Source organism: Grammomys surdaster, unplaced genomic scaffold (assembly GCF_004785775.1).
Source record: "Grammomys surdaster isolate TR1022 unplaced genomic scaffold, NIH_TR_1.0 124552, whole genome shotgun sequence".
Taxonomy (NCBI): Eukaryota; Metazoa; Chordata; class Mammalia; order Rodentia; family Muridae; genus Grammomys; species Grammomys surdaster.
Genome location: NW_021619534.1, coordinates 161,169 through 179,655, shown reverse-complemented (window position 1 = coordinate 179,655; position 18,487 = coordinate 161,169). Strand labels below are relative to the sequence as shown.

Genomic DNA, 18,487 nt, shown 5'->3' with positions numbered 1-18,487 from the left:
GAGAGAGAGAGAGAGAGAGAGAGAGAGAGAGAGAGAGAGAGAGAGAGGGAGGGAGGGGCAGGCAGGCAGGCACAGGCAACACTTAGTACCAGTCAGCTCTATCTTTTTCTCACTGATAATCAACTGAGAAGACCTGATGAACTGTTTTTTAAGATTTATTTTCTTTTTAATTTTATGTATGTTTGTGTCTGTGTATGGGTTTATACATATGCTTGTAGATGACAGAAGTGTCAGATCTCCTGGAGCTACTACAGTAACAGGCAGTTTCGAGGCACCTGATATGTGTCCTGGGGACAATATGTAACCCTCAACCATTTCTACAACCTCAACATCTTTTTGTTGTTGTTAGTTTTTTGTTTGTCTGAGTCAGGGTCTCACTGCACAGACCAAGCTGGCCCTGATCTCACGGAGATCTGCCTGCCTGTATCTCCCAAGGGCTAGAACTAAAGGTATGTGCTGCCACACCCAGCTTAATATGAAGCTATCTGCAACTTTGGTTGATTTGGTCTGGTTTTACGATAGAGCACATGAGCTTCACATAAGGTGAGCAAGTACACACTTCATAGCCTTGACAACCTTGGGTTCTATTTGTCTGCTCAAAGCAGGAAAGCATCCAGCCATACACAGAAAACAGACCAATAGCACTCCCAAACGCCCTCTACTCAACAGATTTTTACAAAGATCTCAAAACCAAACATAACTAAAAGGGGAAATGAGGGAGGGGGCACATCCCTAGGTCTAATGACATCAATGTTATTTCAAACCTTAAACAGGCAAAAGCGGAGTCAAGCCTCTAGTTTCAGAGTTCAAAGGGGAAGGGCAGAGATTTCCTTTTGAATCTTCTGGTGGTTGCACAAGTCAAACCACTAATCCCAGTCCCTGGGAGAACAAAGCAGGAGGATTACCAGTTCAAGGCCAGCCGGGGCTACATAATGATTTCTAAGCCAGCCTGAGCTATAAATCAAGACTCTATCTCAACACCACCACCACCCCAAAAGAACCTCTACTTGTCAGCCCGATTCGATGTCACTCAAGAGGTGGACCCAGAAAACTGATCAAGAGAGTGCAGCCGAGTCACATAGTGAGACCCTATACCAAAACAAAACAAGCAAACACTAACTTCAAAAAGTGTCGTGACATATGCTGTGACAGCTCAACGCCCCATGGACTTTATTTCCCAGCAGATAAGAAAGGTGACGCCAAACAGTCACACTACATATATAAGAGCTACAGCACTAAAGCGTCACAAGTCCATAGGACTCAACGGCTTCTTAAAATAGAACACCAAAAGAATAAGCAACAAATGAAAAAGATGAGACTTCTCTAAAATTAAAAACTTATATAGCGCTGGAGAGGTGGCTCAGTGGTTAACAGCACTGGCTGTGCTTCCAGAGGACCTGGGTTCAATTCCCAGCACCCACACGGCAACTTGTAGTTCCAGTTTTAGGTGATCTGAAACCCTCACATAGATATACATACAGGTAAAACACTAATCCACATAAAAATAAATAAATCTTTAAAAAAAAAATACCCAACAACTTATGTAGCTGGAAATGATAACACAGGCTTAGAACCCTAGCACTTGGGAGGCTGAAGCCAAGGGTAGAGAGTTTGAGGCCAGACAGATCTTAGTAAGACCTAAAAAGCAGAGTAAGATGGAAGGAGGGATGGAGAGAGGAAGGGACCATCTTCAATTTTCCCATATATACAAAGCACTATTCATCAGGCAATCAGAGCAGAGCTCAAACTGGAGGCAGTTGATTCCTCTCAATCATGACCACAGCCTACTCTTCATCCAGGATTCAACAGGGAAGGGGCCAGCAGTGGAGGGTGATAGGAGACTGTTAAATACGCACAAGTCAAGGACACAGCCTACAGTGGACATACTGAAAGTAGACCTGCACAGGTGAGGCTACATCGCTAAGGCCAGTCTGAGGGCAGTCAGCACTTCTTCCAGCAGCTACACACATAGTAGCACCAACTAATCAGCTAAAACAAAATGGAGAACATAGGTAAACGAGAACATATGTCATAAAGTATGTGCATGACTATGAAATGATTACTGTAGAAACAGAAAGCTGTTTTAGAAAATGCATGCTGTTAGGTTAGAGTGACTCGGGAGTAAACAGCTGCCAAACATGAGAAAGACCCTGGGTTCCGTTTGAGGATGGTAGGGAGGGGTGCGGGAGAGGAAACAGGGATGAGGGAAAAGAGCAAGAGGAGAGAAAGGGAAATGTATACATATGCTTCTCTTCATTAGTAAGATTCAGGAAGACACTGCCTTTATAAAAAAAAATAAATAAATAAAGTTAATCATTTTTCAAAGGACAAGGAACATCAAATGAGAACAGGATAAAATTTAAAAGACAACAAGCTAAGATAATGGCCAAGATTAGAAAAAAAGAAGCAAAATTCATCACATGACAGCAGAATTAAAACCCAAGTTGAAGGGCTAATGGGGAAAATGTACAATAAACAAAGGTATCAATCGCAGTATAATCCTTGAAGACTGCAGGTTAAATCAAGAGAGGAGGCATAACCATGAAAAGTCCACAGATACAGTGGTAGCAGGTCAGACCATCCAGCATGCAAACAGTAAGAACTGTAGGAAACAATACAAGGAGACACAGCATGAGATCAACCGGGAGCTTAGGAGAATGCAGCCGGACTCTTTCAGGAGGCAAACTCAATCCAGTGCAGAAAGGGTAAGAAAGGCCCACAAGCCTTAAGTAGCAGGACCATTAGGCACTCCTGTCCTGGGCACAGGAGGGAAAATGTACAATGCCACACACCAGCACACCACCTCCACTACGAGGAATGCACCTGTGTCCCATCTGCCACAAATGTGAACTCTGGGGGTCTCTCCTCAAGATGACAGATGGTAATATAGCTGGCAGGCCTGCTAAGATCACAGCTGGCATAGAGGGCCTGATTCAGAAAAAAAAAGATAATGATGAGAGCATCAAAATCAACTCCCAGTCTTACGTAGCAAGTTCTGGAGGGTCAGGGCTACAGAAGAGACAACACCTGGATTTAAAGAAAAAAATCAGCTGTCAGTTCAGAAACAAGGCTCAGTGGGTAAACTGAACTTATGGTGGAGGGAGAGCACCAGCTACCAAAGTCATCTTCTAACTCACACATAAGCCATGTGTACACATACACATAAAATAGTAAGTAAATGTTCTAAATAAAAAGCAGCTAGGTATGGTGATGCACACCTTTGATCTCAGTGCTCAGGAGACAGTGACAAGCAGATCTCTGTGAGTTCAAAGTCTCCTATTCTATGTAGGGAGTTACAGGTTAGCCAGAGCTATACAATGAGACCCGGTCTCAAAATCAAAAATTAATAAAATTTTAAAACAAAAACCATGATTGGCCAGATGTCACTTGCCTATACTCCTAACATTTAGGACACTAAAGCAGAAGGACCTCAAGTTTGAGGCCAGCCTGGACTACATACATGGTGAGGCTCTGCAGAAAGAGGTGCTAGGGGAGGCAAAAAGCAACACAAATGTGGAGTAAGTGACAGGACAGAGGACTCTCCATTTTACACACTCAGACACACTTAAAGACTAAAAACTGGTGTGTAAAGGCTGGAAATGACATTTTTACAATGCCTAGGAAGCACCACTTAGAGAACTTGCTAATTTGCAAAGCCCCTCATGTCTTCATGAAAACATCTAGTGATGACATCTCAGAGAGACTAGATGACAGACACAGCTTCAGCTGGGCTACAAGACAGAGTTCAGAGCTTCCCATACGCAAAGGTTCCCCAAATGCCAGCCTGAATATTAAGGAGTCTTGGAGACCTCTCACTTCCAGATTACAGGAAACAAAGGATAAAAGAACAATGTAGAAAGACCCATAAGGAAGCAATCAGACAGAGATGCTACAAGACAGCTGCCCTTACCTCTTCAGCACTTACTGTCATGGGCCAATGGGGGGGGGGGGGGCATAAAACACACTTGAGTTCAATCACAGAAGTGTAAAAATTACCTGGATGTCTGAGGGTAGTATGTTGCCATGTTTCAGTGCCAAGACCTGATATGTTTGAGGGAAAGCTACGGTGTTTCCTGGTGTCTGCTGGGATGTTTAGGGATGGCCCAAAGACCAAGCCACTCACCTTCCCCAGCCTTCACTGAGCACCTCTCCTTCTCTCCCCACCGTTCTTACCTGCCCCTCCTCCTGGCTCGGACTGTCCACTGTCTAATCCACTGTCACACTTGTCTCTAGGCTGGGATAAACCACCCCTATAGCTGCCACATGGTGATCTGGGACTGGGTGGAGGCGAGGGACAGGCTTAATCCAGAATAGCACACAGGGTGAGGTAATCAGAGCAAAATCCCCAAGCTGGTCCTTATTCACTCTGAGGTATCTGCCTTAGAAAAGGTCCCCACACCTCATAAGTCATCAACCTCTTCTTCCCCAGCACTCATACCAAGCCAGCAGAGTCCTCTCTTACCTACCTCTCTCTCTCTCCCTCTTCCTCTCCCTCTCCCCCCCCCTCCCTCCTCCCCCAAACTCTCAAACCCAGCTAACTCCATCCACCGTGTCACAGGCTGCCATTATCCCTACTCTGGGGATTGGCAGCATCCTCTAAAACAACCATGACACAGCTGGAGCCATTTTGTTAATTTGGATCCTATTATCAGATTTCTTACTCATTTATCAGTATACTGCCTTTATATAAGATAACTTTAGCCTTGGCCTACTTTATTGGATATTAAAGCTAATACATCAATTTTTTTGGTTAGTCTTTGCATTACATTCTCTATTCCTTTATTTTCAATCACTTTACATCTGTGTTTTAAATGTGTCATTTTAAATAACTAGCTTAGATTAATTTAGTTTACATACTCTCTCTTAGCTGGAACTTAGATCCACTCACAGTTATGTGATACTGGACTCAGACCCAGGGCTTCACGTGTGCTAGGCAAGAGAGTCCTTACTCTGCTTTTGTGCTGTGTTCCTCCTGCTCACATCCAACACAAGCTGATGGACACCCTGGGACTTTACTGTTTGCTTTCTTTTTGCCCCATCTGTTCAGTATCCCTTTTTCTCTCTTTTCCTGCCTTCTTTCCTAGAGTTTATTCTATCACTTTCCAGTCCTTGACTTACATACAGCACCAAACAGTCCAGACTATTTTAGAACTACTACACAGATTAGGACTCACATCCTTAGCTAGTTTAACATTCTATAACTTTTTTTTAAAGAACAGTACAGTTTACATTTCTGACTTTCATGACATTATTGTGTTTAATTCTGTATGTTTTTAAACCCAAAGTCAGAGTTAATACCCACAGTCAAGAACCACCTGCTCTTTTTCACACCCTACACACTGCTCTGTACCCCTTCCAACAATTCTAACCTTTCACTTGAGATCATTTCCTTTTAGATAAAGCAAACAAACAAGCAATCCTTAAACGTTTCCTTCTTCAAAACACTGTTTACTTGGGTGCATAGTACTTGGAGCTAGCTCATTGCTAGGGGATGGTTTTGCTTCATAAAGAATCCTTTGGGGCTGGAGAGATGGCTCAGTGGTTAAGAGTACTGACTGCTCTTCCAGAGGTCCTGAGTTCAAATCCCAGCAACCACATGGTGGCTCACAACCATCTGTAATGAGATCTGATGCCCTCTTCTGGTGTGTCTGAAGACAGCTACAGTGTATTCATATATAATAAATAAATAAATCTTTAAAAAAAAAAAGATATAAAAAAAAAAAAAAGAATCCTTTGATTCGGCTTCTTCCAGTACTTAAATTTCAACTGACTTCTGAGTCCTGCGGGTTTTTGTTAAGAACGGTGCTATTAACTTGCTACTCACTCTCCAGAGAGGTTTCTAACACTGATTTCTGATGACTATAGCTTTCACCAACTGTATATGGACTGTCCTGTGTGTGCCTTTCATGTGGACAGTGCCTTCTATTGGCTGCAGGATAGTCTCAACAGTTATCCTTTCAAGTTCTGTTTCTGCTCAAGTCTGTCTCCTTTCATGACAGTCAAACACAAGTCAGACCATCTTCAGATATTTCCTTTTTTTAAATTATATTTATATATTTATTTTTAATTCTATTTATATATTTATTTGGAGTGGGAGGAAGCTTTGCTGTGATATGCATATGGAGGTTAGAAAGTTAGACAACTTTCTGGCACTGGTTCTTTCCTTTTACAACGTAGGGCTTGGGTACTGAATTCAGGTCACTAGGCTTGGTGGCAAGCTCCTTTTCCCTCTTAGCTATCTCACCAGCCCCAGATATTTCCATTCTTCATGTCCTCAGGCTTCTTTGTGGCTACTTCCTTTGTACTACAGTTTTACATGTGTCTACACTTCCATTGATTGCTTAGTTTTGTTGAATACAATCTTCAGTCTTAGAATCTGCATTTGGTTCTTGTGTATAACTTCAGGTTATCTGCCAAAATTCTCATGGTCTTTTAACTGCTTGAACATAACAAGTATAACTGTTTTAAAGGCAATGTCCATCTGCCTTGATAGCTGGTTGCCTGTTGTTTTGGATTTAAGATTTAGTTTGTTTAAAACATGTGCACTCACATCTGTATAGGTTTGTGCATATCAGTGCAGGTGCCCACAATCCCTAGAGCTGGACTTACAGTTAGAGCTGCCCAACATGGGTGCTAGGAACTGAGTCTTCTCCAAGAACAGAATGTGTTCTTAACTGCTGAGCTCTCTCTCTAGCCTATGATTGTTGGTTTTATCTCAGGAGCCTTGCCTCCCTATGTGTAACCTTTTTACTGTGTGTTTAAAAACTGACTTGCGCATATCCTGGAGGTGTTTTTCCGGGAAACCTCAGACCCTGGCACTCTAGCATGCTTTGACTTCATGCTCCATGGGACTGTGATGGTTTCAAACAGACCTCCCATGGTGTTATTTTTGCATCACAATATTCCTTACAAGTGGCTTTTGAGGGTCCTATCCTAAATGGGAGAGTCCATTCAGGACTCCTGCCTTTTGGCCAAGCCTGACACTGCAGTCCTCCAGAGGCACTCCACAACAAAGGTCAGCCCCCCAGCCCCTTATACCCTTATAGTGTCAGCCCTGCTATACCCTGTGCTAACATAACATCCTGGACCTCTGGAACGAAGCCCGATAACCTACAAGGCTAAAAAGATGGGAAATTTATTGTCACAGTGCAGAAAGCCAGGTCTGAAATACAGGGGTCAGTAGAGCCACCTCTCTTGCTGGTTCCACCAGCAATTCCAATCATGACTCCTCTATCTCCTTAGCCACTGTGGAGTTTATGGCTGTGACAGTATCCAGCTGTTTTGTGTTGTTTCCCAATTATTTGTTTGTTTAAGGGGGTGCATGTGTGAAAGTCAGAGAACAATACTGTAGAATTAGTTTTTTGCTTCAACCTTTAAATGGGTTCTAGAGATCAAACAGGTTGCCAGGCTTACACAGCAAGTGCTTTATTTGCTTGAGCCATCTTGCTGGCCACAGTACCCAGCTGTTTATACATTACTTTTTCCTTTTGAGTCTTTTGGGTCCAAAGTTCCTTTTATAAAGACACCAGATATCAGAGTTCACCCTGAATTCAAGATCCTTAGCTAACTACAAAGATTCTATAAGGTCATGCCTGAGGTTTGGGCCAGATCAGATTTGGGGAAGACACTATGCCCACTACAGACTCCAGTCCTAATTCCGAAGGCAAATGCAATTCCAGTATCACATTCACATTCATCAAGGGCCCTGGTCCTCTCCAGAGCCTAGCCAGTACCTCACATCGGACGCTGCCACTTAGCACTGCACTCACTCACCAACATGGCTCAGTCCCTCAGCTCCCCTCTGACCTCTCTTCTCACACTTTGCCAAGGTCACTTCCTCAAGCAGCCCTTGGCAGCTCTCCCTGTGTTCAGGTGAGTCTCATCCTGATGTCTTCTCAAAGCACCCTGGCCTCATTAACATCACCTCTTCTTGTTAAACTCATGGCTGTCCTACTGGCTTCTGTCTGGACTCCTGCCTAAACTCTCTGAAAGCTACTGCTGTTCAAGAAAGCACCAAGTAAGCCGGGCAGTGGTGGCGCACGCCTTTAATCCCAGCACTTGGGAGGCAGAGGCACCAGATTTCTGAGTTCGAGGCTAGCCTGGTCTACAGAGTGAGTTCCAGGACAGCCAGGGCTGCACAGAGAAACCCTGTCTCGAAAAACAAAAACAAAAACAAAAAAAAAAGAAAGAAAGAAATTACATGACTAGTTGCCTAGGGTTGAGGGAGCTGAGAGGAACCAGTGATGAGAAAGTTCTAAAATTGGCTGTGGTGACGCTTGCACAACTGTGAACATGCCAAAAGCCAGCCAAATGTACAGTCTTTGTTTTGTTTTCTAAAACCAGATCCTGTTAATATAGACCAGACTATTCCATACTGTCCTGCCTCAGCCTCCAGACCACCTGGGATTGCAAATGCCATTATGCCCAGGTAAACCACTGCTTACATGAGGAAATCAAATAACGCATGAATTATAGTCCCTTTTTTTCTTTTATCGTTTGAGACAAAGCCTTGTACCCCAGGCTAGTTTCCATAGACAACCCTAAACTCATGATTTTTCTGCTCCTATCTCTGGCTGGGGTTCCAGGCATGCCCCCACCACACTGGACCACACTGGCTTCACACATGCTAGGGAAGCACACTACCCACTGAGCTACTTTCCTAGTCAGAGTTGTGTTTCATAAACCAGAGCTTTTCAAGTCTTTTAAAACTTGAAGGCTGGGGATGTAGCTCAGCTGGTAGATAATTTATCTAGCATTGAGGCCCTGAATTCAATTGTCAGGACTGCAAAAACTAGGAGTGATGGGACAGGTAGCATATACTCAGGAGGTAAGACAAAGGATCAGAAGTTCAAGGTCATCCTCAGCTGCATAGCAAGTTCAAGGCTAGCCTGGACTACATGAAACCATCTCCCTTCAAACAGTAAGATAAAATAAAATAAATAAATAAATAAATAAATCTTGATCCCTTTACTTACTCTCCGTTACTTTTCATTTCACAAAGGAAAAAAATACTTTTTACATTTGAAATGAAAATTTATACATGTCTTCAGGGTGTGGTGGCTCATGACTTTTATCCCAGTACTTGGGAGGTAGAGGCAGGCAGGTCTCTGAGTTTGAGACTGGCCTGGTTTATAATATGAGTTCCAGAACAGTTGTGGCTACACAGAGAAACCCTGTCTCAAAAAAGCAAACTGAAAAAGAAAAAAAGAAATAAAAACATTTCTATACTCAAATACCCCCCAAAAAAGTTAACTTTTAAAAAACCTATAACAAAATTCTATCTTAAATAATAGCTTCAAAGAGTTACACTGCACTTTTCTCAGATTTCAAAATACACTCCAAAGTGCTAACGCACTCACTGCTCAGCGCATCAGCTGTTTCTCTTTCTACCCTAACTATGTCATTATTGTGAACTGTCATCAGAAAACACAAATGAAGCCATGTGTTTGCCGGGGGCAGTTTCAACTGCAAAGAATTCAAACAAGGTGTGTGTGGGGGGAGAAAGACACCAATCAAACATGTCATAAATGGCCATCCCAAATATACTACATACATTTAATTTTCGGGGGGGGGGGGGGCGTAGAGGAAACTTTCAGAACTCCTTGTAACCAGAAGAAGTACATGGAGCTTGGTGAGGTTTCTGTCTCTACAGGTCCACCCTAGGGTCTTGCATCTCAAAGCATGCTTCCTGGACAGCAGCAGCAACTTTGGGAGCCTGTTAAAAATATACTTCCTAAGGCCCCACCCAGTCCTCCTCAACCAGCATCAGGGACTTAATAGGATCCCCAGGGGATGTGTCTGCACACTAAAATCTAAGGACCACTACCAAATCTCTCCTAAATCAAGATGCCCAAAGGTTACAGTAGATTAATGTTTTGGAAAACCTGCCATACATATAGCTCTGATCCTGGGTCAGTTGGACTCTGACCCATCCTCTGTTCTCTGTGTCAAACTGCAGAGGAGGTGACCCTTACAGGCAGGATGCCTAGGAAGAAAAGGATCAGTATATATGTAGCAGCAGCTCTGCCCTCCCAGAGCTCTGACAGATGGGACTCCTCTGTCCCAGCTTCTGGAGGAACCCACTGCCCCTGAAGTGTCTGAAGTGGTCTTCCCCCTTTGACCTTTGTCCTTCCACTTTGTGGTAGCAGCGGCTTCCTGCTATTGCCTCATCTCTGAATTGCCTCACTCACTGCCTGCAGCTTCCTCTCTGTTCTTCAGCACCTGTGTCACAGCACCCCTGCACTAAGCTCCTCTGGTCAGACAGTAAGAGTGGGTGCTGATCACACCATTTGGAATTCTGCATTATATGCCACACACATATTACCAAGAAATTTTCGTGAATGGCCTCTCTGCTACAAAAGGGAGTTATTGCACACAGTAAACTTATTTCCCACATCTTAACAAGCTTTAGCAACCCAGAAGAAAATCAGCCTTGAGCTATCTGTACAGCAGATGTGAATGTATTCAGAAGGCAAGTCCTCGGGGTGTATTTTTAACACCACAACCGTCATTCCCCCCAACCAGAACAGCTGGTAGAGCAGCTATTGTTTTCGTTTAGAGGAAAGGCAGGGAGACATCTCCTGACCAATAAAATTCTGGACTCAATGCAAGCTTGGAGGAGTCCACCTTCCCCACAGCGATCTTGGCCTTCACTCATCACTCCCCTCAGTCACAGGATCTGATCTGCCTCACACCACTACCTCTCTTAAAAACCAAGCACTAGGAAAGGACATGTCAAGGCTCCTTAAACATGTTCCTGGGGCGCATCTGCTCATCACTCCCATGCTTATAATGACTTTCCATAGTGCCCTCTTGCAGGCTGGTCCTTCACATCTGGCCCTGACTGACCTTTCCTGCCTCTTCCACTAACTGAACTGTTGACCATTTCCCAGTGTGCATAAACTTTCAGACACAATGTCAAATCTTCCACGGCATTTACTACAACATAGTGTGAGGGGTCCTCTCCCTACTTGACCTGGAACCCTTAAGACGAAGAAACTGCCTATCAGTGAAAGCCTCATCTAGGTTCAAATCTAGCTAGACCTGTGTTTTACTACTTCTGCCGCCAGGAGCAAGTCACCTAACTGAACCACTTTGGTTTCAAACCCATAAGAGAGCAAAAAAGGATCCTGGGGACTCACTGGGTTGTCACCAACTCTAAATAAACCAATCCAAGTGAAGTGCTCAAAGCTAGCCCCCAAAAAAATTGAAGAATCTTTACATACAATTGTTCTATCATCCCTGGGACTCTGATATAGCTAGACTAACACAGGTGTTAGGTCCCGTGTGCTGAATGACTTGGGTACCACACAACAAACGTAACACGTCAGCACCTAAGTGATACCCCAACCCCCAACCCCGGGCAAGTAACAGAGACTGACAGATGATAAAGCAAGAAATGGCTCTTCCAGTAAAGGGTAACTAACCGGCCTCGGAGGAAAAGCGCACTGCAGCAGGATGAGCAAGCCCGTGCCAGCCGGAACTGCCAGGGCTGCCCCACGGTGGCAACCTGCTCTCCACCACCTGTCCAGCCACCTGCCTGAGGAAGCCCTTCCAACAAGGAGGGCTCCCCTCAGCAAGAAAACATACGCAGTTTTCAAGAGGAACCAGAAAGGGAAAGCAAAGGGTGCAACTTTATTCTTAGGCAAAGACAACAAAAAGGCATGTGTCTCTCTGCACTGCATCCCGAGCGGCTGGAGTTCCCCACCGAGAGAGTTCTGTGCCCAGCGGGTGAGGAGTCCCGGCTTTCCCAAGGAGGGAGGAGGGTGGAAGGGAAGGAGGGAGGGAGGCAGAAGCGGCCACTACACAAGCATCCTTCCCTTTCTGGACACAGGGGTGAAGACCCCGCAGCGTGGTGGGCACTGGAGGGTGAGCCTAACACACAGGTGAGTGCGGGAAGCAGCACCAGGTGCTCAGCCGTACGGACCCCCAGGCCTCGGGGACCACGCGCCTGCGGCCCCCGCAGCGGTCCCCGCAGCGGCCCCAGCAGCACGCCGGGCCTCAGTTTCCTCAGCGGCGGCACCCACCTGCACCCAGTCCCCGCAGACCCGTCCCCGCGGCCCGGTCCCCGCGGCCCGTTAAGCCGCGGCGCGCTCGGCCCCGTAGCAGCGACCACAGGACCTCAGGCCCGGCAGGGCCTGGGCGGCCGCTCGCACACGGTCACGGGCCTCGACAGGGACCGCGGCGTGAGGGGCGCGCTCCCGGCCGACGCCGCGGGCTCACCTTCTGCCGGATCTGGCCCGACGTGGACACCTTACGGATAAGCTTCTGCGGGGAGCCCGGCTCAGCCTCAGGTTCGCTGTCGGATGACTCCTCAGGCGGCGGCGGCGGAGGTGGCTGAGGCGGACCCGGCGGAGGGGCGCCCGCCGCCGCCGCCATGCTGCCCGGCCAGCGCGCGCGCCGCGGGGGGGCGGGGCGGGGCGGGGATGGGATGGACCCAGTGTCTGGGGCGGAGCCTGGGCGGGGCGGGGCCTAGAGGCGCCCACCCCACCCCACCGCACCCCCATAGGCAGTGGGCGCAGACACAGGCTTGCCGGGCCCTTGCTGGGTTGTTTCTGCCTGACCCATCTTTTTCCAGTTGATGTCTTCTGTCGTTTTCTTCTTGGAACTCAATTTCTAGTTATTGTCTCTAAGTATACTTTTTTTTTTTTTACTCACACCGAGTGAAAGTGACCTCTAGGAGGCTGCTGGACTATGTTGGTGAAACAGTTTGCAGAATGGATGCGTGCGTGCAAGTACACACGGAGGGAAAGAAGACAGAACTTCTTGTTAAGGCCACTGTTAAGGAGAGATGGAGAAAGTAAACCGGACTTGCCCATAACCAGGGAACCGTGTTTTAGGCAGAGGCCAGATATGTGCAAAGACCAGAGGCAAAAAAAAAAAAAAGGAAGGAAGGAAGGAAGGAAGGAAGGAAGGAAGGAAGGAAGGAAGGAAGGAAGGAAGGAAGGAAGGAAGGAAGGAAAGAAGCTGGGGTTTAGAGGGAGGAAAATGGGAATAGGACAGGAATCGGAGAGCTGTGGAATCAAGTGAGACTTTGAGGACCAGATTAGGGATTGGCCTGTTCTGCTGAGGCCTGAGGGCAGCAAGAAACCCAGCTGGGAAGGGGGGAGGGGGAGGGGGGAGAGAGGTAGATAAGCTGAGGCTGGCTGAGTCACAAAGCAAGGACCTATGAAGTATTAAGGCAAGTAGCCACTCTGACTTACTGGGTGGGGCTGAGAGTTAGGGAAGGGAACTGAGACTCAGAAGGGAGCGATGGGTTACTAGAGAGACAGAGCGAGCTCTACACTGAGCCAAAGGAGGACACTGTACAGTTAGAAAAGGAGTGGCTTCTGTTTGGGATGGTTTTCTGGCATATTGAGATGGAAAAGGACTTGGTGCCAACCAGGAGAATGTGCTACCCTCCTACTGTGCCCTGCTGTAAGGGGCAAGTCAGCAGAGGACTGCCTAGCTATCCTATCACCCTTTCAGAGGCTGCTGCTAGAGACCAGGGGCCTCTGCCTTGCCCACCAGTCTGTAAGCTTTGGACCTCGATACACTGGACAACCCTTTCTAGAGGCAATACAAGTCAGATACCACCAGGAACCACAGGAGGTTCCTCATCCAGCACAAAGATGACACCAGGATAGTGGCCTCCCAGCCAGCACAGAGGATGACCAGGCCCAATGTTGTAGAAAAGATCTGAGACCCCTGGGTAAACTAGGACACTCCACCTGTGCTGTAGCCACTGGCTACCTACAAGTACTTATATTTAAATTCCTATTAACTAGAACTAGACTTAAGACCAGCCTAGGCTAAAGAATGACATTTAATAAAAAGCAAATTAAAAAAAAAAAAAAAAAAAAAGCCGGGCAGTGGTGGCACACGCCTTTAATCCCAGCACTTGGGAAGCAGAGGCAGGTGGATTTCTGAGTTCGAGAGTTCGAGGCTAGCCTGGTCTACAGAGTGAGTTCCAGGACAGCCAGGGCTACACAGAGAAACCCTGTCTCAAAAAAAAAAAAAAAAAAGCTGGGCAGTGGTGGCTCATGCCTTTAATCCCAGCACTCAGGAGGCAAAGCCAGGCAGATCTCTGAGTTCAAGGCCAGCCTGGTCTACAGAGTCAGTTCCAGGACAGCCAGGGCTACACAGATGACAGCCAGGACTACACAGGGCTACCCTGTCTCAGAAAACAAAAACAACAAAATTTTAGTTCCTCGGTGACACTAGTCACATTTGAAGCACTGAATAGCCACATATGGCTGGACTGCCACCATAGTGTATGTACTTCTAGAACAGACAAGTTCTATAGCACTTGATAGTGACAATTGCCCATATAGAACTCTTGTGCATGCAAGATGAATAGCAGTCCTCAACCACACCCCCATAGAACCAATAGGAAACGGAGCCCCTGACATGGAAGTCTCAGGTATCACTCCCCTGAATACACCAAGGAGGCAGGATGTGAACTCAGACCAACTGACTTCCTCTGTCTGGGTACTGCAGGGTTGGTCTCCCAGGAAGCCAAGGCCTGAGGGACGTTCTTAAGTAGAGCATGGGCAGAAAGGCAGTGTGTGGCTGAAGGAAGTTTCCCATAAATCAGTACTGAAGTCTTGACCTCAAGGCCCTCAGAACGTGACTGTATTTGTACAGCGGGTCTTTAAAGGGTTAATTGTGGGGCCAGTGAGATGGCTTAGCAAGGAAAGGTGCTCACTGTCAAGGACAATGATGAACTCAATCCCTACAACTCACATGGTGGAAATAAAAACAAAACAAAACCAACCACAAGTTATCCTCTGAACCACACACATGTGCATGGCACATACGCCCATTCACATGCACCAAATAAAACTTCAACTGTTAAAAAATATTGAAGAAGAAAAAAAAGGACAATATATAAAAAGAAAAGCAGGAAGCTCTGATGACAAAGGCATGGTAAGCCAGCCCCGAGGGTGTGAGAGCGGGAGAGCTGGCCCATCTCCTCACAGGCTGCAGCACTTGGGAGAGTGGGCCCTGTACCTTCACTGCGCAGCACAGTGGATTGGGTGCCCTAGCTGGAGCAGTGCTGGAGAGCTCACCCTGCTGGTGTGGATAAGGGAGAGGAGAGCAGGTGGCAGGCTGACCAGCTCAGAAAGCTACCAGCCAGGCCCAGAGCCAGGGTTCTGAATTGGGCCACCCCCAAAATCTATATCATCTACAAATGATTGGGACATGTGAAAGCACCAGTCCTGCTGTTCCAAAGCTGCAAGATCACCATGACACAGGGCAACAACAGGATAACCAGGAGGAGGAGCCAATATTGATGGTATCACAGAAGCCAAAGATCTTGAACCAGACCCATAGTGACTCATTGCAAGGAACATTTGCAAGTGAACAAGGGTGGACAGAGGGACATACTCTGGAACACACTGTGACATACTCCAGCTTTCCACAGTGAGAAGTTTTCTATGCCTTGATTTTGTTTGTTTGCACTTGTTTTATTGGGGATGGGGGAGCAGTTGGAAGGTCAAAGTTCAAAGGGCTATCTATATAAGGGTTCAGGGACCGGGAGATGAGCGGGACTGGGGTGCAAAATGTGAAACACACAAAGAATAAAAATTTAAAAATAAATAAATAAATAAATAAATAAATAAATAAAAAGGAAACTATATAAAAAGAAAAAAAGGAATAAAACAAACAAAGGAAAGTATGTTAAGATGAGGTCATTAATGCCAGACGGGAAGCTGGGGCAAGAGAGTCACAAGTTTGAGGTCATCCTGGACTATTAGCTAGACCCTATCCCAACTGAAAGAAGGAAGACAAAGAGGAAGAGGAGAAAGAAAACAGAGCACCTCAAGTGCCTGGATTGAGAATTATACCCTGGATTAAAACCCGATTAGAGGCAGGGAAGGCATTAAAGAGCTTGTAACCGCTCTAGGCAATGCTGACTGGGCTAGCTCCGAGGTGACAGATAGTCTTAGAGATAGGGATGATAGACTAGAAACAAAGCAGAAGGAAGAAGATGACCAACTGCTTTAGTGCAAAAAGGAAGTGAGAATCTGGATGCCCTTCCATGGGGGGCTTTCTGGGGATAGCATCATCAGCAAAAGCACCAAGACATAAGGAAGAAATAAATAGGTTTGGCTTGAGGTGCCAGGTATGTTTACTGCTAGAAACTCAGGGTACATCTGAACTCTCAAGTCTATGGTTTTTGGAAGCCAGAGCCGTGGGTAAGAAGCATGACAGCGATGGCAGTTAGCAGGGAGAAACAGTAGAACCATGGAAAGATGAATAGATAGCTGCAACTAGGAAAAGGACCTGGAGATCTTCACAGCCAAAGAGCCTGAGGAGACAGGATGACTTTCCATCATGTGGATCCCAGACATGAGCTTGGGAGGCCACTGGGTAAGGAAATCCAAAGAGAGTATGTCTTTAGTTTAATAATAACGTGTCAATGCCACTTCACTGGGTGCAGCCAATGTACTGCACACAGTACTGCACTGATGCAAGATATTAGTAATAGGGGAAACTGTGGGTTCTTCAGTGCTCAGTTTCCTGTAAACCTAAAACTATTTGAAGTGAAATGTGCTTGGGAGAAGAGGATTCAACTTGAGAAAACTGAGTACATTAGGCTCTGAAGACAGAGACCTAACTTGGACATAATTTCTTTTGACACATGAAAAAGCCCTTTTATTTCCTGGTAAATGCACAGTGTGGTTCCCTTGGAGATCTCAGGAAGGGCTGAGCCATCAACTCCCCCAAGACCGGCTGGCTAGGAAGAACACATTCCCTCCGGTGCCTCTCTCCCTGAGTGAGTCACACAATGAATCATGTCTAATGATATGCTGCTGTGCCCTGAGCTTACCCCACCTGGAGGGCACACCAAGGTGGCAGTAATAACACACCTCACATCCAACCTCACCCGTCTCAGTGACATGCAAGAAGAGGACCGATCTTGTCAGAACAGCCTGGCATGAATGCCTCCACCTGGAAGCCTGGGATGACCCTCATTCTCTGTGAAGCAGGACAGTTTCTCAATGAATGTGACAGAGAGATTCTCTGGCTCCCAGGACATTTGTGACAACCAAAAGAACACACACACATATACACATACACACTCTTCCAGATGTGCATGACTTCCAGCCTGCATGCTCCGCCCCGCCCTGGGACCTGTTGACTATCTGGTCTATGAAATGAATGGGAAAGCAGGCAATAAACCTTGTCAAACGAGCAGGAAACCCAACAGCTCCGAAAGGAGTCTGTGTGTGAAAAAAATGACAGAGAAGTAGATTCACACAGGAGAAAAGGGAAGACTGGGGAGACCCAAATCAGATAGGGGACTACACCATGGTAAGCACTTGTCTGCGATATTGTACCACAGTAGCTTTGTAAAAGGAGACCACTGTGAAGAGCAGCCGTTCCATGAGGGCTCTGTCATATCTCACAACTACATGTGAAGGGAAATTGTGTCAGTAACAGTTTCAAAGAACTAAAGGGCAGCCATTGTTTAATCATAAACACTCTGCTAATCCTCTCTGACTCTCTAAACTTCCCTATCTAATCTCTCTGAACTGCAGTTTCTCACCCAACAAATGGGTGGCGGTACCAGCTGTTGGAGCAACGGGGTGTCATGTGTGAAGTGCCTGGCATAAGGCAGGCATTTAATAAATGCCAGAATCCTCGTGCTTTTCTAGCCCTATGGTTGCTGAATGCAGAACTTTGTCCCAGACTCTTCCTCTGGGTTGGTGAGACAGCTCCGTTAGCACAGGCTGCCAAGCCTGACAACCTAAGTTGGATCCCCAGGACCCCAGAGAGAAGGGATTCCTGAAAGTTGTCCTGACTTCCACACATATGACAAGTATATATCTGTACAAACACACTTACATACACAAATGTGATTCTTTAAGTAAGCCGGGCAGTGGTGGCGCACGCCTTTAATCCCAGCACTTGGGAGGCAGAGGCAGGTGGATTTCTGAGTTCAAGGCCAGCCTGGTCTACAGAGTAAGTTCCAGGACAGCCAAGGCTATACAGAGAAACCATGTCTCAGAAAACAAAAAATACAAAACAAAACCAAAACAAGACAAAACAAAAAAAAAACCTTAGGGCTGACCAGATGATGCAATGGGTAAAGGTGCTTGCCACCAAGCTCTTCCAACTGTCCCAAATGCTCCTTTGTTTGTTTGTTTGTTTGTGCAATGTGTTCAACTCCTTGTGCCAGTTTTTGTGTTTGTTTGGTTGGGTTTTGTTGTTTTGGTTTTTTACATTGTACCTATCCCCAAAACTTGGCCACACATTCAAGTTGCTCTCAGACTTCCTGTCTTCTGAGGTTTCTGCATGCCAGCAAACATATGTGCAGGCTGAGCAGAGCCAGGAACACACACATGCATACAGCAGAGCCAACAACACACACATGCATACAGCAGAGCCAGTAATACACACATGCATACAGCAGAGCCAGTAATACACACATGCATACAGCAGAGCCAGTAACACACACACACACACACACACACACACACACACACACACACACACA

The 18,487-nt window shown here is 46.3% G+C and overlaps 1 protein-coding gene across 2 annotated transcripts in view; it reads right to left on the bottom strand.

Annotated features, from left to right (window-relative positions):
* The window catches only part of Dgkd (diacylglycerol kinase delta), a 93,441-nt gene extending 81,063 nt beyond the window's left edge, over window positions 1–12,378 (bottom strand). For both annotated transcript variants that reach the window (XM_028784652.1, XM_028784651.1), the window contains exon 1: window positions 12,223–12,378. In XM_028784652.1, coding sequence (XP_028640485.1) covers window positions 12,223–12,378 — 156 coding nt within the window. The remainder of the gene's footprint in view (window positions 1–12,222) is intronic.
* Between the last annotated feature and the right edge of the window lie 6,109 nt (window positions 12,379–18,487).